Source organism: Erythrolamprus reginae, chromosome Z (genome assembly GCF_031021105.1).
Source record: "Erythrolamprus reginae isolate rEryReg1 chromosome Z, rEryReg1.hap1, whole genome shotgun sequence".
In the NCBI taxonomy this organism is placed as follows: Eukaryota; Metazoa; Chordata; class Lepidosauria; order Squamata; family Dipsadidae; genus Erythrolamprus; species Erythrolamprus reginae.
In genome coordinates, this window is record NC_091963.1 from 73,502,383 (window position 1) to 73,526,519 (window position 24,137).

A 24,137-nucleotide genomic window follows, 5' to 3' on the forward strand; every position below is an offset into this window, starting at 1 on the left:
TTTTGGAAGCTTATGAAAAGGGAGCTGCAAATAAAATAGATGTAGTTGTTGATGATAAGGGGCAAACTAATAATGAAAATAATGTTCTTCGTGTAATGTGCACGAATGCTCGAAGCTTGAGCAACAAGCTCTGTGAATTAATGGCCATAATATCTAGAGATAATTTGGACCTGGTTGCCATAACTGAGACATGGTTTAAGGATTCTAATGAATGGGAAATATCCATACCAGGATATACACTGTATAGGAAGGATAGAATAGAGAGAAGGGGAGGTGGAGTAGCCATTTATGTTAAAGAAACTCTAAAAACAACACTAATTCAAAATACATGTCAAGATCTAGAGACCCTCTGGATTTGCATGCAAAATAAAGACGGTTCTGTCATTAGAATTGGGGTGATCTATAGGCCTCCAGGGCAATCTGAGGAATATGACAACAAGATGGTGGATGAAATTACCCAAATGGCAGTAAAGGGAGATATTGTGGTTATGGGTGATTTCAACATGCCTGATGTTGACTGGAATATCCCCAGTGCCCTTACATGCAAAAGTAAGAATATAGTAGAGGCCTTTACAGGAGCAGCTCTGGCACAGCTGGTTAAGACACCAACTAGAGGGGAGAATATTCTAGATTTAGTTTTTACGAATGGGAATTGGGTTTCAGATGTCAAGGTGGGAGAAAATTTAGGTTGCAGTGACCATCTATGTTTGTGGTTTGATGTAAAAACTCATTGTGAGCAATCCTATAATGCAACCAAAGTATTGGATTTCAGAAAAACAAATTTTAATGCAATGGGGGAATATTTAGATAATGAATTAAAGGTGAGGGATAAAATGGCAGGAGCGAGCACCCAGTGGACTGTATTTAAAAAGGCCATCTTAAAAGCCACTGGACTGTATGTAAGACAAATAACTAAAGGTAAAAGGAAGAAGAAACCGCTATGGTTTAGCAATGATGTAAGGACTATAGTCAATGAAAAAAAGGCTGCCTATAGGAGGTATAAAGAGTCTGGAAGTATAGCTGATAGGGAGGTGTATAAAATGAGACAGAAGGAGGCGAAACAGATAATATATGCTGCTAAAGCCTCAAAAGAGGAAGAAATTGCCAAATCTCTAAAGAAGGGGGATAAAACCTTCTTCAGATATATTAGTGATAAGAAGAAGAAAAACTGTGGCATCACGAAGCTTAGTACTGGGAAAAATACATGCATTAATGGGAATAAGGAGATCGCTGACCATTTCAATAGCTACTTCTGTTCAGTTTTCTCAAAAGACACCTTACAAAATAATACTATAGAGGGATATAGCATTGCCTCCAACTGTACGGATTCAGCTCCAGTGATCTTAGAAGCCGATGTCTTAGAAGAACTTGAACGATTAAAGATAAATAAGGCAATGGGTCCAGATGGCATCCACCCCAGAGTTCTTAAAGAACTCAGATCTGTCATTGCTACCCCCCTGACTGATTTGTTTAACCAATCCTTGTTAACAGGAGATGTTCCTGAGGATTGGAGAATGGCAAGTGTTGTGCCTATCCACAAGAAGGGCAGTAGAGAAGAAGCTGGTAACTACAGGCCAGTTAGCTTGACATCAGTTGCCGTTAAAATGATGGAGACTCTACTGAAAAAGAGGATAAATCAGCACCTAAAAAACAATAAATTATTGGACCCAAATCAGCATGGCTTTACTGAAGGCAAATCATGTCAGACTAATCTCATTGATTTCTTTGACTATATCACAAAGGTGTTGGATGAAGGTGGTGCCGTGGATATTGCCTACCTGGACTTCAGCAAAGCCTTTGATACGGTTCCACATAAAGAGCTGATAGATAAATTAGTGAAGATTGGACTTAATCCCTGGATAGTTCAATGGATTAGCAGCTGGCTGAAGCATAGACACCAGAGGGTTGTTGTGAATGGTGAGTATTCTGAGCAGAGTCAGGTTACAAGCGGTGTGCCACAAGGGTCTGTTCTGGGTCCTATTCTTTTTAATATGTTTGTGAGTGACATAGGGGAAGGTCTGGTAGGGAAGGTTTGCCTATTTGCCGATGACTCTAAAGTGTGCAATAGGGTTGATATTCCTGGAGGCGTCGGCAATATGGTAAATGATTTAGCTTTACTAGATAAATGGTCAAAGCAATGGAAACTGCAGTTTAATGTTTCCAAATGTAAAATAATGCACTTGGGGAAAAGGAATCCTCAATCTGACTATTGTATTGGCAGTTCTGTGTTAGCAAATACTTCAAAAGAAAAGGATTTAGGCATAGTGATTTCTGACAGTCTCAAAATGGGTGAACAGTGCAGTCAGGCAGTAGGGAAAGCAAGTAGGATGCTTGGCTGCATAGCTAGAGGTATAACAAGCAGGAAGAGGGAGATTATGATCCCGCTATATAGAATGCTGGTGAGACCACATTTGGAATACTGTGTTCAGTTCTGGAGACCTCACCTACAAAAAGATATTGACAAAATTGAACGGGTCCAAAGACGGGCTACAAGAATGGTGGAAGATCTTAAGTATAAAACGTATCAGGAAAGACTTAATGAACTCAATCTGTATAGTCTGGAGGACAGAAGGAAAAGGGGGGACATGATCGAAACATTTAAATATATTAAAGGGTTAAATAAGGTCCAGGAGGGAAGTGTTTTTAATAGGAAAGTGAACACAAGAACAAGGGGACACAATCTGAGGTTAGTTGGGGGAAAGATCAAAAGCAACATGAGAAAATATTATTTTACTGAAAGAGTAGTAGATCCTTGGAAAAAACTTCCAGCAGACGTGGTAGATAAATCCACAGTAACTGAATTTAAACATGCCTGGGATAAACATATATCCATCCTAAGATAAAATACAGAAAATAGTATAAGGGCAGACTAGATGGACCATGGGGTCTTTTTCTGCCGTCAGACTTCTATGTTTCTATGTTTCTAAGTTGCATCCGCAAAGAACTCCGCCACCGCTAACAGTTTATTCCGGTCCTGACAGAACCTCAAATCATCAAGTCCTGGTCATGATTTTATATTGCTTAGCCACATTATCAAAGTGCGGTTAAAAATCGAGGCTGCGGAAGCAGCTCGCAAGGTCCAAGCTACCATTTGGTGTGACTTAGGGATCAGGTTTTCAGCCTTCCGATCATCTGGCTGGAGACACTCTGCCATGTCAGCTGGAACCAGAGCACTGGACACAGGACTGGCCACTGGTTGATCCACTGCCAGGAACTGAAGATAATCTTCAATCTCTAGACCAAACTCATAAAATTTTCTTTTTATGTAAAAGAATCTTAAGTAAGGCTGGTTTGAAAAGGCCCATGAAGATTGGTCTGGAACTGTTTCCTTATCTTCGGAGAGGTCTTTGTCTGAAATGCCCCATCTTCCCGTGTGTCTGGATCACAAGACATCAACTCCTGACCGGAATAGTGCCCTGCTGCATTGGACCAGACAACCTGAGCTGGGAGGCGACTTGGCATGAGCGAAGGACACTGCTGCATCCCTGTCACAATACCCTGAGAATAAACATTGGCTATCATATCTTGTAAAGATGATGGTAGCTGTTGCCAGGTGTCAATTCCCTGATGTAGGCCAGCAGTTATAGGGGTAAATGAGACAGAGGCAGCTGATCTCTGGGCTGCTTGAGGAGAATGTTGAGCCTGCAGGGTAGCACTTGCAGGCCTATGGGTATCTGCTGGTCTTGGGTGAAAGATGGTGGTAGGGCCTTAGAGTGTTCTGGGGACCAATCTCTCTCCACAGATGTCTCCACCAGTTCAGGGTGGGCTATAGGCATTTGAGGAATCAGGGGGTGAGTGGATGAGACCAACATCTGCGGAGGTGCCAAGGGCCCAGGCAGTAGCAAATGAGCAAGGTTTGGAATGAAGGCCTGCTTTTGGGCCTGCTGTATTTGCTTCTCTAAGGCCCTGATTCTCCTCACTGCTTCTTTAAGAGTTACTACTTGAGAAGCCTTGTATTTGGATTTTTTTTTTTTTGGAAAATAAATTTATTAAATATATACAATAAAAACCAAATACAGAAAGACAAAAGAGATATGCATATTGTACATTTTATACACTCTACTTATGTAGTAATTGGGGAGTGGGAGAAGGGGGTTGTGAAGGGAGGGAAGTAGATATAGAAGGAAGGGGGATAGGGAAAAGAAGGGGGGGATAGAGAAGCGAAAACCAGCATTAGAGCTGGGTCTTTGATGATTTGCGGCCTGTAGTTTGAGCTCGTAGTTGGTGTGTTTTACCCTAAGGCTTTATCGATATGTTTTGAATGTAGTTTTTAGTGCCAATATATATAATTCATTCAGGGGTTTATTTTCTTTGTAAAGTTGGAGTTCGTGTCGATCGATGTTTACAGTTTGTTGTTTCAATTTGATGCTATGATTTGTGATGTAAATTGCTATTTTTTCAAGTTGTTTTTGTTGGATATTTTTCTTGATGAATAATTTTTAGATAATTCCTTTTTTTTAACCAGAGGTACCATTTATCCCAAGCTTTGTAGAAATCTGTCTCATCCTTGTTTTGCAGTTCCATTGTTAGTTTGGACATTTCTGCACATTCCATTATTTTAATCAAGAGTGATAGAGTAGTTGGGTTTTTTCTTGCTTCCAAAATTGTGCATATAAAATCCGTGCGGCTGTAATAATGTGGATTATAATATATCTGTTTTCTTTACTAAAATTTTGTCTTGTGATTCCTAGTAGAAATAGTTCAGGTTTCGCATGGATAGTCTGAGAAGTAATTTGTTCTAGTATAGTTTTAATTTTTTCCCAATATTTTTGGGTGGTTTCACATGTCCACCAGATGTGGTAATATGTACCTGGTTTTTCTCTGCATTTCCAACATAATGGTGATAGATTTGGATACATTTTTGCAAGTCTAGCAGGTGGCAAGTGCCATCTGTAGAACATTTTATAATGGTTTTCCTTATATGAGGTTGCCATCGTTAATTTATAGTTAGCAGTCCAAATGTTTTCCCATTCGTTTAAATAAATTGTGTACCCAAAGTTTTGTGACCACGCTATCATAGTTCCTTTAACTATTTCTTCAACAGTATCGTGTTGGAGGAGGATATTGTATATATTTGATATTTGCTTTTTTTGTGGACCAAAAATTATTTTATCGAGGGGGTTATTTTTTTGGAAGTCTGATTTGTTCTTATCTTCATTATATTTTGATTTTATTTGTAGGTAGTGTAACCAATCTACTTTAATACCTTTTTCCATGAGTTTTTGCTTAGGGATTAGTTCATTATTTTCGTTTAGTAGTTGGTCGTATGTTATAATTTTATCAGGGGTTAATGCATTCGGGTATATAATGGCTTCTGTTGGTGAAATCCATTTTGGGATGCAGAGGTAGTGGTTTTTTTTAATGAAGTGCCAGGGGTTAATTAAGGTTTTTCGGATGTAGTGTGATCTGAAATATGTTGGTATTTTATCTATGTCTGTCATCAGAAACTTGTGCCATCCGGATTGAAGGTCATAGCCTTCAAGTGTTAATATTCTAGAATTTTTAAGTATTATCCATTCTTTCAGTAGGTTTACAATTGAGGCATGGTAGTATAGTTCAATGTTTGGTAACCCAAATCCACCCCTTGACCTATGGTCTTGTAGGTCCTTAAGTTTTATCCTGGCCTTTTTTTTTGTCCATATGAATTTGCGAATTTTTTTGTGTAAGTTTTTGAAAAAGGTCCTATTTAGTTTAATGGGTGCAGTTTGGAAAAGGTATAGAAATCTAGGAAGTATATTGCTTTTAATTACGGCAATTTTCCCCATTATAGAGAGTGGAAGTTTCGACCATCTGCAAAAATCTTTGTCCATTACATTGATTAGTTTATCGTAATTGTCTTTCTTGATAGTGCTGCAATTTGCGGTAATCCATAATCCTAAGTATTTAACTTTTTTGGCGGTTTTTATTTTAGTGGATTCTTCTAATTTCGATATCTGCTGTTTTGTCATATTTTTTGTTATCATTTTTGTTTTTTCTCTATTAATTTTTAATCCAGCAATCTCTCCAAATTTATTTATTTCATTAATTAGGATAGGTGCAGATTTTAAGGGGTCTTGTACAATGAACACCATGTCATCAGCAAAAGCTTGAAGTTTATAGTGTTCATTTTTAATTTTTAATCCTTGGATTTCCTTATTGTGTCTTATTTTATTTAGTAGAACTTCTAGTGCAAAGATAAAAATCAGGGGGGCTAAGGGACAGCCCTGCCTCACTCCTTTTTTTATACTTATTGTTTCTGTCAGATCATTGTTTATCAGTATTTTGGCTGTTTGTATTGAGTATATAGTTTTAATGAGTTCTGTAAATTTATTACCAAATTGCATTGACGCTATTTGTGTTGTAAAGAATTGCCAGTATAAACTATCAAAAGCTTTCTGTAGATCTACGAATAGGAATGCTACTGGTTTATCTATGTTTTTATCGTAGTATTCTAAAGAGTCCAAAATAATCCTTGTGTTTGTTGTTATGTTTCTTGCCGGAAGGAAGCCATTTTGGTCTGTATGTATTCTAACAGTTAATATTCGTTTAAATCTTTCGGCTATGATGGATGCAAAGATTTTATAATCTGAGTTAAGCAGGGATATTGGACGATAATTTTGAATGTGAGCTCTATTTTGTGTATCTTTAGGTATTAAAGTTATGTAGGCCTCGTTCCAGGAGGAAGGAAGTTTTGAACCCTCGAGAATTTCATTAACAAGGGGTAACATTATAGGCTCCAGAATTTCTTGAAATTGTTTATAGAATTCGGCAGGTATACCGTCTGTGCCCGGGGTTTTATTATTTTTTTGTTTTGTAATTGCACTAGTTAGTTTCATTGATGTTATTTTGTCATTTAGCATATCCTGATCTTCCTTATTTATTTTTTCTGTATTTTCTAAGTTCTTGAATAGATTATTTATTAATTGTTCATTTACGTCATCTTTTTTATATAATTCCTCAAAGAAAGATTTAATTATTTGTTTTTTATCGCTGAGTGTTGTTTTTAAAGCATCTGTATGATCATATAATGCCTCTATAATTTTATCTGCTTTTTGGTGAGCGAGTTTTGAGGCTAACCATCGCCCAGGTTTGTTTGCAAATTCAAAGTGTTTTGTTTGGCAATCCTTAATTTATGTGAGAGTTCTTCTTGAGTTTGCAGGTTTATGTAATGTTTTGTAATATTCAATTCTCCTAAAATTTCGGCGTTGTCTGGTTTCATTTGTAGGGTTTTTTCAAGGTTCTGAAGTTTTATTTTTAGTGTGGATAGGCTGTTTTGTTTCTGTTTTTTCTTTTTATTTTGGTATGCAATATAGGTTCCTCGCACATAGGCTTTCATTGTGTCCCATAGGTTTTGTGTGGAAGTGTTACCATCATTGTTAATTTGGAGAAACTCACCCAATTGTTGTTTTAACATTTTTTGAAAGTTTTCTTCTTTAAATATTGTTTGGTTCATAGTCCATCGTCTTGAATGGTTATTAGTTGAATCTCTCCATTTCAACAATATGGGGTTATGATCTGCCCAGGAGTTTGGAAGTATTTGTATGTCTGTTACTTCATTGATAAATTCTAAATCAGCCCAGGCCATATCAATGCGGGACCATGACTTGTGAGGAAAAGAGAAAAAAGTATATTGTCTATTGTTTGGATTAAAGTGACGCCATATGTCTTTTAGTGCTAATTCAGTTGTAAGTTGTTCAAAAGTTGTCGGTAGTTGTTTTCTCTTTTTCATTTGCTTAGTGCTTTTATGATCCTTTTTCCTGTCTAATATTGCATTGAAGTCGCCTGTTATTATTATATTTGTTAAGTTTAATTCCGTGATTTTTTGATATAGCTTTGCATAAAAAGTGGATTAATTTATTGTGGGAGCATAGATTGCGATTATATGTATTTTTTTTGTTCCTGATGTAATTTGTACTATTAATATCTGTCCGTTGTCGTCTGTGTAAATTAGTTTAGGGTTAAGTTTAGGTTTAATGTATAGTACTACTCCTCTTTTCTTGACTTCAGCAAGGGATGAGAAGATTTCTCCAAGCTTGGGATGGTTTAAGATTAATTGGTCTTGTTTTTTTACATGCGTTTCTTGGAGACAGATTATATCTGCTTTTTGTTGTTCAATTTTGTAGAATGTTTTTTTCCTTTTACTAGGAGAGTTGAGGCCGTTGATATTGATAGAGAATAGTCTTATTTCATTATTCGGTAAGGGTTTTTTGTGATGTAAGTTAGTTTGCTGGTTCTCTTCTTTTCTCCTTTCTCGCCTCCGCTTGAGATCTTGTTGTTGGGCCGTCTCTGCCATATTCTTCCCTTAATTTAAGTCCAGTTTCCTTATCTGCGAGAGTGTCTTCAGAGCTGATTTCATCCAGGCTAGATTTATCTTTTGATTCTTGCTCCCTAATACATTCCTCATCTACCTTCTTGATGACTTGATCGTAAAAGTCTCTTGCATCTTCTGTCGAGATTATTTTGTATTTTTTGTCAATTAAGGAGATAAGCATGCCCTCAGGTATCAGCCATCTAAATGGTATCTTGTTTCTGTTGAGTTTATTAGCTAGGGTTTGATAGGGTTTCTGCTTTTCACGCACTCGTCTAGGAACTTGACGAAGGACTATGATCTCTTTTCCTTTATATGATGCAGGATTTTCCTTTGACATATTGTAGATTTCATCTCTTATAGTACGCTTAGTGAATCTAATATGTACTTCCCTTGGTAGGCGATTTCTTTTTGCGTAACTTGTAGATAATCTGTAAATTTCATCCATTTGTTGATACATTTCCTGTGGGGTTTTATTTGTGATGGGTGCAAGAATTTCTGACATAATCTGAGGCAGGTTCTCTTCACTTGATTCGCTAATATTCTGGAACCTCAAGAAGAATGCTGATTTTTCAAGATCAAGATTTAAAATGGCCTCTTCCAGATTTTTATTGATGTATTCTGTCCTACTTTCTGCGTATTGCAACCTGGTTTCCATTCTATCATTTTGTTCCTCAATTTTTTGAATTTTTTCATCATTCTGTGTGAGGGTTCCATGCATCATCGCTATCTTCTCATCAAGCTGTCCAACACGATCGTCAATTTTCTTGATCTCTTCCTTGATATCTTCCTTCATTGCACCCATATTTTCCATCATTAATTCATACTTCCGATCCATCGATTTCTGCATATTAATCATTATCTCTTGTAGGGAAGCTAGGGTGATGGGTGCAGCTTGGTCTGATTGTACAGCTGATGTTTTGTCAGTAGAAGAGTTTTCTAAGTTACGCTGGTTGGTCGGAGTTGAAGATTGAGGTGCTGCCTTCTTCCAAGCTTTAGTACTTGTATTTGTATTAGTAGATGACATTTTGAATATTTATGGGAAAGTCAGACAGGGTATAGTAAGAGATACAGAAATATGGGTTTAGCTTATACTCAAAATGTTCGATACTATTGATTTATATTAATCTTAATAGAATAACTTATAGTAAACTTATAGTAGGATAGCTTATAATAATATTATAATAGGCTCTATAATCCAATTCTTAAGACTCAAAAATGTCAATATACAGTTCTATATCAATATCTAATAAGTATTATTAATGTTCTAGATATGGGTATTCAAGAAGGTTAGAGTAAGTTAGAAGAATTGAGTAAGTAATAGGTAATGAAAAATAACTTTCAATTAATATATAATAATTAATAGTTATAATAGTTAAATACAGTTGTTTGACAAATTGTAGTGTTTATATTGATAGGTAGGTAAATAAGTATATAATAAGTAGATAGGTTAACACATCAGCATATATGTATATAGGTCAATAAATAAATAAATTATTAGTTTAGATATAAATCCGTAAGTAAATCTAGCTCAGTAATCCAATTAATTCATAGGTTCAATAGATCTCTAGTAGTGATGATAATATAACAGTATAAAGTATTATCAATGACAGTATAAAGATGTAATGGCAATATATCAATGTAGAATGTTTTCAAAAATCAAACAATCAAGGGGTTATTCTCAACATTGCAACAAATCACATATAGAGTATTCAAAAAAGAAAGATAACTGTAACTGGAAAAAGGAGAGTAACAGTAGACAGGAATATTCAGGAGTGGGAAGGAAATTAATAAGGAGCAGATAATATTGAGGGATGTTTTTCTTTCCTTTTCTTTTTCTCTCTTCTTGGGCTGATGCAATAGCGCTGAGTCACAGTTCACAGTTCAGTCTCTGAGAGTCTCTATGATTAAGGAAGTCTCTGACAATCTCTGACAGTCTATCAGTAAGGGAACAGCATTGTAGAGTTAATAGGGAATCAAAGTTCAAAGTCTGTAGATTTTTTGTTTGTTTTCTGACAACTGGAACAACAATGCAGAGTCAATATGCAATCAAAAGTGAGGTGAAGTAGTGGGGTTAGACAGAGGGGAGATGAAAGAGAGGGTAAAAAAAAAGGAAAAAGATTAAGTATATAAAAACCTCCGATTTTTGTGGCTTGTCACCGACTCAGTTTGTTCTAATCCACTTAATCTGTTCAAAACTTCCTCTTACCATCAAGACATCCAAAACTTTCTCACCCCCAAATGTTGTGTATCAGACGTTGTTTCCAATCTTTCACTGCAAAATCACAAACAGAGTCCAGCAGAAAAAGTTCAGTTGGTATAAGGTTTTAAATCACATCTGCTCGATCTGCCTAGTCTTGTTTGTTCTCTGCCGCCATCAGCCAATTAAGGATCGCAGTCGCCGCTTTTCTCAAAGGTTTTGGCACTCTTCCTTAACAATACAAAGGACACAACAGGGGGTCTTTCATCTGCTATTATCCACAAACAACGATCAAAAGGAATCTCTTCACTTATTTCACTCCAAAGCTTTCACCGCCGCCTTCTCACAGTTTCCTTAATGGAGTCGGAGCGTCACAGCTTCAGGCCGATCTGCAGATCAGTTCTTCGTGTGCTGGCAAAAAGGGTTTCCCTGCTTCCCGGTGGGTCTGCCGACCTCCCTCAGGTACACAAGGAGTTCCTCTATTAAATCACCATCTCTCCAGGTCAGTGATCGCTGTTAAGCACCAAAAAAACACACGAAAGGCCAGGACAACCCCCGGAGAAAAGGAAGGCTGCCTGGTAACAGCTTGACGCCAAAAGCCGTATTTGGATTTTGAAGATTGCCCTTTTTCTTTAGCTTTAACAGGGGCTGAGGCAGATAATTTCCAGCCAGAATATGGACACATCATAAGCAGATTGTCTAGCTCAGTAAGACTGCCTAAAGCAATGGTTCTCAACCTTTCTAATGCCGCGACCCCTTAATACAGTTCTTCATGTTGTGGTGACCCCCAACCATATGTTTAGCACCAATTGTCCCAACAGAGCTTTAAGATGATTGGCAGGAAGTTCAGAGAGACACCTCCACTGTAAACACCTGATTGGTCGGATTGTAAAAATATGTTCCATGGCACCAGAATAGAAGCTTTACTTCCTAACACCATAAGAAATTTGTCTTTTCCCATGGTCTTAGGCGACCCCTGTGAAATGATCATTTGACCCCCAAAGGGGTCCCGAGCCCTAGGTTGAGAACCACTGGCCTAAAGTTTCCTTCAGAAACCTCTTCTTTCTAAGCCAGACTCAATTGTTGCTGGAGAGCTACCATAGCCATAATCTCTCCCAGTTACCAGTGACGTCACAGGCAAAAGGGGTGGAACCAATGGGAGGCCAATGGCCCAGGCAGTGCAGAGGAGCAAGGATTGGAATGAAGGGCTGCTTTTTGGGCCTCCTCCATTTGCTTCTCTAAGGCTCTGATTCTCCTCTCTGCTTCTTTAAGAGTTACTGCTTGAGGAGCCTTGGATTTGGATTTTGAAGATTGCCTTTTTTTTCTTTAGCTTTAACAGGGGGTGAGGCAGATGAGGACATCTCTCCTAACTGTTGCTGCTCTGAGGGCTCTGTCCTCTAGCTGAATTATCAGCTTCAAAGAAATAGCTCACATTGAAAGCCTTACATCATAATGAGCTGTATTATGTGGAGGGACGTACTCTCCTAAACAAATAAAGCTGGTCAGTTACAGGGGAAGTATCAGTCCACTGACCCAGTCGAAGTGCTCCTCAGAGTAGTGCTCATGTAGAGTAGAGGCCCTGGGCACTGGGAGCCTATCAAAGGTATATCCACGGAGGACAAGGACCCACAGCTAAGGAGTGGTCAGGTCTGGCGCCAGCAATTGTTGCTCCAATCCATTAAGTGACATATCTTACCTGAGAAACCTCAAGAAGGAAAAACATAAATAAATAAAATAAAATAAAAAAAGTTAACTAAGGAGAGTCCAACCTATATTAAAGTTAAGAGAAAAACAAATATAACTGAGTTTAAAAAACTGACCTTTTGAGCAACTAGGCATTAACTAATGAAATATTTTAATTTAAACACAGTCCCTACCAATCAGACTGACCGATGTTGGACTCTTAGCAGCACATTGGAGAAGAACAAGATGACCCTGGAGCTCCAAGATAAGGATGAAACTGAATTTTGCAATACATGGAACAGGTTGTATGATTGGCTGAACAAAAAAAAAATATTACTGTATATACTCAAGTATAAGTCGACCCGATTATAAGCCGGGGCACCCACAGTATTTTTGCCACAAAAACTGGGAAAACTTATTGACTCAAGTATAAGTCTGGGATGGAAAATGCAGTGGTTACTGGTAACTTGTAAAACTGGAATCAATAAAATTACATTGATTGAGGCATCAGTAGATTAGATAGATAGATAGATAGATAGATAGATAGATAGATAGATAGATAGATAGATATAGATGATAGATAGATAGATAATAAGATGATAGATAGATAGATTCCTTAGATAGACAGAGATAAATGATAGATAGAGATAGATAGATGATAGAGATAGATGATAGATAGATAGAGATAGATGAAAGATAGATAATAGATAGATAGAGATAGATGATAGATAACAGACAGATCATAGATAGATGGATAGATGATAGATAGATAGATAGATAGATAGATAGATAGATAGATAGATAGATAATAGATAGAGATAGATAATAGACAGATAGAGATAGATAGATTCCGTCATAATTTTTTTATTTTTTCTCCAACACAAATTTAAAAAACAATACATAGACCATATATGCCAACCCTTCACAGCCCAACTTCCAACCCAGCTTGCCAGTATCCTGCCTCCAGACATCTTGGACTTTGCCGATGTTTTCATCAAAAAAGAGGCAGACCAATTCCCCCTCTCCCCCACTGACCTTACGACTGTGCCATTGATTTATTGCCCAATGCCAAGCTCCCTGGGGGACACCTCTACTCCATGTTGGAACCTAAATTGGCCACCTTAAAATACTTTGTAGACAAAAACCTGCCCAGGTGTTTCATCCAACCCTCCTCTTCACCACTGTCTGCCCCAGTGCTTTTTGCCTTTGATCTCCAAACTCATGGAACACCTTCACACAGCAACTATGTTCACCAAGATCGATTTACGAGGCACTTACAACTTTCTTCACATAGAAGAAGGCGATGAATCAAAGACTGCCTTTGGCACCCACTATGGCCATTTTGAGTTTACCATAATACCTTTTGGACTTACCAATGCTCCAGCAGTATTCCAACATTTCATGAAAGAAATGTTATTCTGAAAATTACCAGCCCATAAAGCTATTATTATTGGAACAGCCAGCCTGATTCCAGGCCAGATCCAGAACAGTAGCCAGAGAATGGTTTAGTAGCATATAGGTCAATCAGAGGTCATCTTACTAGAAGTCTCATCTAAATGTCACACAACTGGGTTGAGCACAGAAAACTTAGCTTTTGCATAATTTTGGTTTATCTGATATCATAACCAGGAGTTTCAAACTCAAGGTCCACGGGCCGGATACATCATGTGTTAGTTTAGCAAAGGGGGGGGAGTTGTGATAAGTCATGTGATGACTTGTTGTTGTGAGTTTGACACCCCTACCATAGACTCTATAAATAAAAACATATTTATATTAGCAATTTGATAGCTTTGCAAAAAGGGTTCCTATCAAGCTGATAAAAATCTAATTTATTAAATTATACTAATTTATAATGCATATTTATACGGATGGATGATCCAAGACATCTGTTCCTTAAAATGTTCTCAACTCAGAAAATTGCAGCATGAAAAAATTGGGATCAATTGAATAAATTTTTGCCTTAAAAATATTGTGCTAATGAGCAACTGAATAAAGCTTAGACAAGAACACTGGGGTACACTTTATTACATTTATCAAAAAGTAACACATGTATTTGTTTACAGAGCTGGGTTTCAGGATTTAGAGACCGTGGTCTAGAAGATAAATTTCCAGACATTTTTGCCAGGAATTGTGGCTGGCATATTCAGATACAAAGTGATATGCTCTACTGCTGCTGAAAATGCCAACCAGAGTTGCTGGCAAAATCTTGGGAAATCTGTTTTCCAGACCATGGTCAGTAAATCCCTAAGGCCCAACACTACCAAACACTATTTTCCATGAAACCTGATTGTAGTGAAATGCATTTTTGCTTGAGGGTTACTCACCATTTTACCAGAAGCCTGAAAAATTTTGATCAAAGAGCCAGAATTCCTATCGGTGCGGAATATGTACACCTATGAAGTTAAAAAACAAACTTTTATCTCCAATATAATTAGATAAAGTGATCTAATTCATGCATATCAAGAGCCTATCATGTAAGATATTTTGGGGGTAAGCAATGTTATATAAAATATAGAATAGGCATAAAATATAAGAAGCCAAACATGATTAAGGTTAATGAAGATAGATAGATTGAAAGAAAGAAAGAAAGAAAGAAAGAAAGAAAGAAAGAAAGAAAGAAAGAAAGAAAGAAGGGTAGGTAGGTGGGAGGGAGGGAGGATGTAATAAAACTAATACAAGTTTATACCAAAATATTCACATAGCACTCCATACTATTTTATCTTTACAAACCAACATTCTTTCCACCACTGCTTCATTGCTTCATATATTCCTTTTATTCTTAAGCGTCTTTTTCTCTCTTTTTTTTGATGAACTCAATCCAACCACAATTTTCTAAAGCATCCTCTTTTTCATTCATTTTTTAAATATAATTTTTGAGATTTCAATCCTTTTATCTCAGTGAACTTCTTCATTTTACTATTTAATCCATATTCATTCAGTCTTCATTCATTTTTGATTTTATATTATCTTGATTTGATTTTATGTATTTCCTGATGTATTTAACTTTTATTTTCATATATTTTCATATATGAAACAGCAACACCATTTTATTCACAGCAGTTTTTATCTATCTCACCATTCATTCCTTGAAGGACTCCATCCACAACTTACTACATACTGTCATTTCATTAGATTTAAATTCTTAATATTCCTCTCTCTAGTTTCTCATTTCTAATATAAAAACATTGTTCTACTTTCTCTAATTTAATATTGATAAGCAATTAAGTTACTCATATTGAACATTTCCATGCTCCATGCAGCATATCCCATTAATAATAAGCACAACCTCGTTTTATCACAAGCACAAACACATTATTTTATGTAAGTTGGAATTTCTAATCAAGAGACTATCTTCCAAGCCAGGGCATTCTTTTTTCACATTTCACCAAAAGGAGGTAACTGAACTGCAAAGATACTCATTCAGAATACTAATTACAAAAGTGAGATATATTTAAAGACTAAGAATATACTAAAACATTGCACGATTAAGTTTATACATAAGACTATCTTTCTGGTGTAAATGTTGATAATAATTATTTGTAATATTAAAAAAAAAAATTCAGAAAGCTTTAGCGCCTGAAATATTGTGCTGGTTTATAGCTTTAATTGTTAATTGGAAAAAGCCAGCAGAGCGCAAGCGCAGGTTCTTAAAGGATCTGCGTTGTTGATTTCCGAGCACCAAAAAAAAAAAAAGGACGTGCGAAGAGCGAGAATAGGAGCCCGGCCCGGCTGGAGCTTCCCTGGCGGTGATGGCACGTGAGCTTTTGGGGCCCGGTGGGAGGGCGCCGGCCATTGTGTGCCCGCACAGCCATTAGGAACCCCCTCCCCCGGCAGAAATTTTTGAAGTGGCGCAAAGCCACGCAGTCCTGAATCGCTCCCTTCTCCGGCCAGCAAAGTCGGCTGCCCAGGAAAGCGCCGCATTTGAAAAGCGCGTTTAAAAATCGCGCCACTTTCCCTGGCAGCCGGCTTGCTGGCCGGAGAAGCGAGCGATCCGGGACTGCCTGGCTTTGCGCCGTGATGACAACAACGGCGCCATGGTGGCCTTCAAGCGTCGCCCTTCGTGGCGCCCAACCACCCGTTCCTCAGGTAGATGTCTGGCGCGCTACCGGGAGGCGGAGGCGGCACGTGGCCAGGCGCTGAGCTCCATGGACACCTGGGAGGGCAAAGGGGTGAATGTGGCTGCTGCCTCTTAGGCGGAGGCGAAGGCGATGGCGGAGTCTGCGCTGGGGCCATGCAGGGACGCTGATCCAGGGGGCCACGGACTGGCAAGCCGCCCTCCACTCTCTCTCCACTCTCCATCTCTCTTTCTCTCTCTGTTGCTGCCGTGGTGCACGAGAGAGAAAGAGAGAGAGAAAAAGGAGGAGAGAGAATAAGAGAGAAAGAGAGAGAGAAGGCAAGAGAGAGAGAGAGAAAGCAAGGGAGAGAGAGAGAGAAAGATTGTGTGTGTGAGAGATGTGTGTGAGAGACGGAGAGAGAGAAAGAGAAAGAAAGCAAGAGAGAGAGAAAAAGAGAAAGAGAGAAGGAAAGTAAGAGACAAAAAGAGAGAGAAAGCAAGAGAGAGAGAGAAAGCAAGAAAGAGAGGAACAGAGAGAGAAAGAAAGAGAAAGAAAGCAAGAAAGAAAGAGAGAGAAAAAGAGAGAAGGAAAGTAAGAGAGAGAAAGCAAGAAAGAGAGAAAGCAAGGGAGAGAAAGAAAGCAAGAAATAGAGAAAGGGAGGAAGAGAGAGAGAGAGAAAGAGAAAGAAAGCAAGAGAGAAAGAGAGAAGGAAAGCAAGAGAGAGAGAAAGAAAGAGAGAGAAAGAAAGCAAGGAAGAGAGAAAGAAAGAGAGAAAGAAAGAAAGAGAGAGAAAGAAAGAAAGCAAAAGAGAAAGAGAAGGAAAGCAAGAGAGAGAGTGAGAAAGAGAATAAAAGAGAGATAGCAAGAGAGACAGAGAGAGAGAGAGAGAGAAAGCAAGAAAGAGAGAAAGAGGAAAGGAGGGAGAAAGAGCAAAAAAGAGAGGAAGGAAGAAAGAAAGAGGGATGGAGAGAGAAGGGGAAAGAAAGAGGGAAAGAGAGAGAAATAGGCGAAAGGGAGGAAAAGAGGGGGGGTTTGTCCAAACTTTTTTTCTCAAGGTGACACACCACCCGAGTTATGCTTGGTTTTTTGGTGAATTTTGACACACCAAGCTCAAAAGGTTGCCCATCACTGCTATAGAGCCTCACAACTATCTTGCTTAATGTAATAGATAGCAATTAAACATTTAGGCCTCTTTTCCTAGCTGAATCAGCATTCCTACCCTAGGTCATATATTGCAGTGCTTAAAGATCAAATTCCTTCCTAAACTTGGGCAAACATGTGGTTATACAAAGCTATTACAAACTTTGTTTTCTGTTCTGGGTGATGTAGAAATGGAGATCCATGAGTATGCTACAGTAGAGCAGTAAAATCAGTTAGAAAGCAAGGTTTGTGATTAGCTTCCTGATTTCAACTGTGTATTTAGTGAGATGTAAAAACATGGGATTGTTTGTGATTTTCCAGTTTACTTCTATGTTATGTTTCTGCCCAGTCTATGTAATCCATGAGAACACTAGGCAACAGAAGTCAAAAAATGAGATGGAGAAAAACCCAAGATCTAACCACTCTACTTTTATGCTTTGCTTATCTGCAAAAGAGTTTCTGATTCATTTCAAGCTTGTTAAAAATGATTAAGATAAATTAGAGACTAAATAAAATCTTTGCACAACTATACAGGTTGCATATAGTAGTGTTTTTTATACTTTAACTCACTCTAAAAATGGAAATCTATGGCTTATTAAGACATCCTAATCAGAAACGTGGAAGTTCTTGATTAAAAATTAAATTCTGCTAGAGTCTATGAAAAACTACTGCTAATTTGAATAAACAATGTGAATATGGTAATACAAAGATTTTCTAAATCTTTGGTATTGATTACTGCCAAGTATTCATAAAAAATGATTATATACATGGTAGCCACAGCTTTTTAAAAAAAATAGTTTAAATAATAATAAAAACAGATGCACGCTAACAAAAGATAGTGATACATGTTCCACATGGTAGCCACAGCTTTAGTTTAAAATGAATTGTGGTTTTTTAAAAAGGAAGGTTTCTCTATCTGCTGCTGCTAGAAAATGGCTGAGATTCTCAGAGCAATGAGACTAGGACCACAAGACAAAGACTTGAACAAACTAGATATTGTTAATTATCCTTCTTCTGTTGTAGGCAATACAATATTTTCAAGAGAGTTTTTCAAACTGCTGCAGCCTAGATCTCATCTTTTACAACAGTTTACACTCAATTTATGGACTCAAAGTAAGAGAACCTTTTTCCAATAGCGACCACAGCACAATAGACTTTTGCCTCAATGTATTTCCTCAAATAAACAACCCCAAGAACAAGACAACTAATTTCAAGTTTAAAAAGGCCAACTATGAAAACATAGAATCTTATCTCTCATCTCTTGACTGGACCACAACATTCTCCAGCTATATCACCATAGATGACTATTACAATATATTTTTGCTCAAAATCCAAAGAGTCATAAAATTATATGTTCCTCTAATATTCACCCAAACCAAGAAAAATAAATTACCCATAAAAATAAGAAAGCTACAATTAAAAAAAAAAAGATTACTCTGGCGTAAAAATAAAACAGGCCATGTTGCAAACTTTAAAAACCACTATAAAAATTTATGTCATCAAATAAAGACTGAATGTACCAACTATCACATTAATCAAGAAGAAAACCTCCTACGTACAAAATCCATTTGTGCCTTCTACAACTTTGTAAACAATAAACTCAAAGACTCTAGATCCATCCTACCCCTTAAAGCAGTGTTTTTCAACCAGTGTGCCGGGGCACACTAGTGTGCCGCGAGACATGGTCAGGTGTGCCGCGAAGCTCAGAGAGAAAAAAAGCAAGAGAGAGAAAAAAAGAGAGAAAGAAAGCAAGAGAGAGAGAAAGCAAGAGAGAAAGAAAGCAAGAGAGAGAGAGAAAGAAAGCAAGAGAGAAAGAGCGTGAGAGAGCTAGAAAGAGAACAAGAGAGAGAGAAAAAACAAGAGAAAGAAAGAGAGAGAGAGAGAGAAAGAGAGGGAGGGAAGGAGAGAGAGAGAAAGACATAGAGGGAGAGAGGGAGGGAGGGACAAAGAGAGCAAAAAAGAGAGGAAGGAAGGAAGAGAAAGAAAGAGGGATGGAGAAAGAGAGAAAGAAAGAGGAAGGAAGGGAGAGAAAGAGGGAGGGAGAAAGAAATAGAGTGAAGGGGAGGAAGAGAGAGAGAGAGAGGATTTTTTTGTCCAAACTTTTTTTAGCCGCCGCCCCCTCCCTGCTCAATGTGCCCCAGGGTTTCGTAAATGTAAAAAATGTGCCGCGGCTCAAAAAAGGTTGAAAATCACTGCCTTAAAGGACCTAACGATAAAGAGCATAATGATGAAACAATTAAAGCCAACCTCTTTAACACCTTCTTCAGCTCTGTCTTTGTTAACAGCAATGGCTCATGCCCAGCATTTCCTAATCGCAATTCAACTAACTTCAATGATTTAACACAAATCGAATTTACAGAGCAAAACATTAAAAAAATCATTACACAACTTAAAACCTTCCCTAGTCAGACGGACTATGCGCATACTTCTTAAAAGAGCTCTCCTCAACCCTGGCTGAACCCCTAAGCATAATTTTCAAAATATCTTCTACAACTAGATCCCTACCTAAACTCTGGTCTCTAGCCACAGTCATCCTTATCTTCAAAAAAAGGTGATCCAAGCAGTGTTGAAAACTACAGGTTTAGGTTTAGGTTTATTGGATTTATATGCCGCCCCTCTCCGCAAACTCGGGGAGGCTCACAACAATAATAAAAAACAGTACAGTACATACAGACCAATCTCCCTGACTTGTGTCACTTGCAAAGTCATGGAATCCATCATAAACCAATACATTACACTTCGTTTTGAAACCAATAACCTACTTTCCAACAAATAATTCAGCTTCAGGAAAAACCTATCCTGCAATCTGCAACTCTTACACTGTAAAAACACATGGACTACCCAACTCGGTCAGGGTAGATCAATAGATGAAATCTACACAGACTTTTGCAAAGCCTTTGACTCAGTACAGTAATACCTCATCTTATGAACTTAATTGGCTCCAGGAGGAGGTTCGTAAGGAGAAAAATTCGTAAGATGAAACAATATTTCCAATAGGAATCAATGGAAAATCCAATAATGCGTGCAAGCCGATTAGGAAAATCCAAAACATTAAAGCTTATAAAAAAAAAGCTGCCGGCAGACGAAGCTGAGGCGATCGGAGTGGGGGGAGGGAAACCCATGGAGATCCAGAGGGGAGAATGGGGCAGGACAGGGTAGAGAAAAACAGAGGAAACCCATGGAGATCCAGAGGGGAGAATGGGGCAGGACAGAGTGGAGAAAAACGGAGGAAACCCATGGAGATCCAGAGGGGAGAATGGGGCAGGACAGGGTAGAGAAAAACGGAGGAAACCCATAGAGATCCAGAGGGGAGAATGGGGCAGGAAAGAGTGGAGAAAAACGGAGGAAACCCATGGAGATCCAGAGGGGAGAATGGGGCAGCACAGAGTGGAGAAAAACGGAGGAAACCCATGGAGATCCAGAGGGGAGAATGGGGCAGGAAAGAGTGGAGAAAAACGGAGGAAACCCATGGAGATCCAGAGGGGAGAATGGGGCAAGAAAGAGTGGAGAAAAACGGAGGAAACCCATGGAGATCCAGAAGGGAGAATGGGGCAGGAAAGAGCGGAGAAAAACGGAGGAAACCCAGGGAGATCCAGAGGGGAGAATGGGGCAGGACAGAGTGGAGAAAAACGGAGGAAACCCATGGAGATCCAGAGGGGAGAATGGGGCAGGAAAGAGTGGAGAAAAACGGAGGAAACCCATGGAGATCCAGAGGGGAGAATGGGGCAGGACGGAGTGGAGAAAAATGGAGGAAACCCATGGAGTTCCAGAGGGGAGAATGGGGCAGGAAAGAGTGGAGAAAAATGGAGGAAACCCATGGAGATCCAGAGGGGAGAATGGGGCAGGAAAGAGTGGAGAAAAATGGAGGAAGCCCATGGAGATCCAGAGGGGAGAATGGGGCAGGAAAGAGTGGAGAAAAACGGAGGAAACCCATGGAGATCCAGAGGGGAGAATGGGGCAGGACAGAGTGGAGGAAAACAGAGGAAACCCATGGAGATCCAGAGGGGAGAATGGGGCAGGACAGGGCGGAAAAAAACGGAGGAAACCCATGGAGATCCAGAGAGGAGAATGGGGCAGTACAGAGAGGAGAAAAATGGAGGAAACCTATGGAGATCCAGAGGGGAGAATGGGGCAGGACAGGGTGGAGAAAAACGGAGGAAACCCATGGAGATCCAGAGGGGAGAATGGGGCAGGACAGGGTGGAGAAAAACAGAGGAAACCCATGGAGACCCAGAGGGGAGAATGGGCAAGGAAAGAGTGGAGAAAAACGGAGGAAACCCATGGAGATCCAGAGGGGAGAATGGGGCAGGAAAGAGTGGAGAAAAATGGAGGAAACCCATGGAGATCCAGAGGGGAGAATGGGGCAGGAAAGAGTGGAGAAAAACGGAGGAAACCCATGGAGATCCAGAGGGAAGAATGGGGGAGGAAAGAGAGGAGAAAAACGGAGGAAACCCATGGAGATCCAGAGGGGAGAATGGGGCAAGAAAGAGTGGAGAAAAACGGAGGAAACCCATGGAGATCCAGAGGGGAGAATGGGGCATCACAGGGTAGAGAAAAACGGAGGAATCCCATGGAGATCCAGAGGGGAGAATGGGGCAGGACAGAGTGGAGAAAAACGGAGGAAACCCATGGAGATCCAGACGGGAGAATGGGGCAGGACAGGGTAGAGAAAAACGGAGGAAATCCATGGAGATCCAGAGGGGAGAAAGGGGCAGGACAGAGTGGAGAAAAACGGAGGAAACCCATGGAGATCCAGAGGGGAGAATGGGGCAGGAAAGAGTGGAGAAAAACGGAGGAAACCCATGGAGATCCAGAGGGGACAATGGGGCAGGACAGGGTAGAGAAAAATGGAGGAAACCCATGGAGATCCAGAGGGGAGAATGGGGCAGGACAGAGTGGAGAAAAACAGAGGAAACCCATGGAGATCCAGAGGGGAGAATGGGTCAGGAAAGAGTGGAGAAAAAGGGAGGAAACCCATGGAGATCCAGAGGGAAGAATGGGGCAGGAAAGAGTGGAGAAAAATGGAGGAAACCCATGGAGATCCAGAGGGGAGAATGGGGCAAGAAAGAGTGGAGAAAAACGGAGGAAACCCATGGAGATCCAAAGGGGAGAATGGGGCAGGACAGGGTAGAGAAAAACGGAGTAAACCCATGGAGATCCAGAGGGGAGAATGGGGCAGGACAGAGTGGAGAAAAACGGAGGAAACCCATGGAGATCCAGGGGGGAGAATGGGGCAGGAAAGAGTGGAGAAAAATGGAGGAAACCCATGGAGATCCAGAGGGGAGAATGGGGCAGGACCAGGGTAGAGAAAAATGGAGTAAACCCATGGAGATCCAGAGGGGAGAATGGGGCAGGACAGAGTGGAGAAAAACGGAGGAAACCCATGGAGATCCAGGGGGGAGAATGGGGCAGGAAAGAGTGGAGAAAAACGGAGGAAACCCATGGAGATCCAGGGGGGAGAATGGGGCAGGAAAGAGTGGAGAAAAACAGAGGAAACCCATGGAGATGCAGAGGGGAGAATGGGGCAGGAAAGAGTGGAGAAAAACGGAGGAAACCCATGGAGATCCAGAGGGGAGAATGGGGCAGGAAAGAGAGGTGTAAAACGGAGGAAACCCATGGAGATCCAGAGGGGAGAATGGGGCAGCACAGGGTAGAGAAAAACGGAGGAAACCCATGGAGATCCAGAGGGGAGAATGGGGCAGGACAGAGTGGAGAAAAACGGAGGAAACCCATGGAGATCCAGAGGGAAGAATGGGGCAGGAAAGAGAGGGGAAAAACGGAGGAAACCCATGGAGATCCAGAGGGGAGAATGGGGCAAGAAAGAGTGGAGAAAAACGGAGGAAACCCATGGAGATCCAGAGGGGGGAATGGGGCAGCACAGGTTAGAGAAAAACGGAGGAAACCCATGGAGATCCAGAGGGGAGAATGGGGCAAGAAAGAGTGGAGAAAAACGGAGGAAACCCACGGAGATCCAGAGGGGAGAATGGGGCAGCACAGGTTAGAGAAAAACGGAGGAAACCCATGGAGATCCAGAGGGGAGAATAAGGCAGGAAAGAATGGAGAAAAACGGAGGAAACCCATGGAGATCCAGAGGGGAGAATGGGGCAAGAAAGAGTGGAGAAAAACGGAGGAAACCCATGGAGATCCAGAGGGGAGAATGGTGCAGGACAGAGTGGAGAAAAACGGAGGAAACCCATGGAGATCCAGAGGGGAGAATGGGGCAAGGAAAGAGTGGAGAAAAACGGAGGAAACATATGGAGATCCAGAGGGGAGAATGGGGCAGGAAAGAGTGGAGGAAAACGGAGGAAACCCATGGAGATCCAGAGGGGAAAATGGGGCAGGAAAGAGTGGAGAAAAACGGAGGAAACCCATGGAGATCCAGAGGGGAGAATGGGGCAGGAAAGAGTGGAGAAAAACGGAGGAAACCCATGGAGATCCAGAGGGGAGAATGGGGCAGGAAAGAGTGGAGAAAAACGGAGGAAACCCATGGAGATCCAGAGGGGAGAATGGGGCAGCACAGGTTAGAGAAAAACGGAGGAAACCCATGGAGATCCAGAGGGGAGAATAAGGCAGGAAAGAATGGAGAAAAACGGAGGAAACCCATGGAGATCCAGAGGGGAGAATGGGGCAAGAAAGAGTGGAGAAAAATGGAGGAAACCCATGGAGATCCAGAGGGGAGAATGGTGCAGGACAGAGTGGAGAAAAACGGAGGAAACCCATGGAGATCCAGAGGGGAGAATGGGGCAGGAAAGAGTGGAGAAAAACGGAGGAA

General features: G+C 40.2%; 1 protein-coding gene across 1 annotated transcript in view; it reads right to left on the reverse strand.

Moving 5' to 3' along the window:
* Positions 1-24,137, reverse strand: part of ITGA9 (integrin subunit alpha 9) — a 953,395-nt gene that overhangs the window by 728,677 nt on the left and 200,581 nt on the right. Inside the window, exon 8 of the mRNA XM_070726333.1 lies at positions 14,495-14,563. Within this exon, the coding sequence (XP_070582434.1) occupies positions 14,495-14,563 (69 nt within the window). The remainder of the gene's footprint in view (positions 1-14,494; positions 14,564-24,137) is intronic.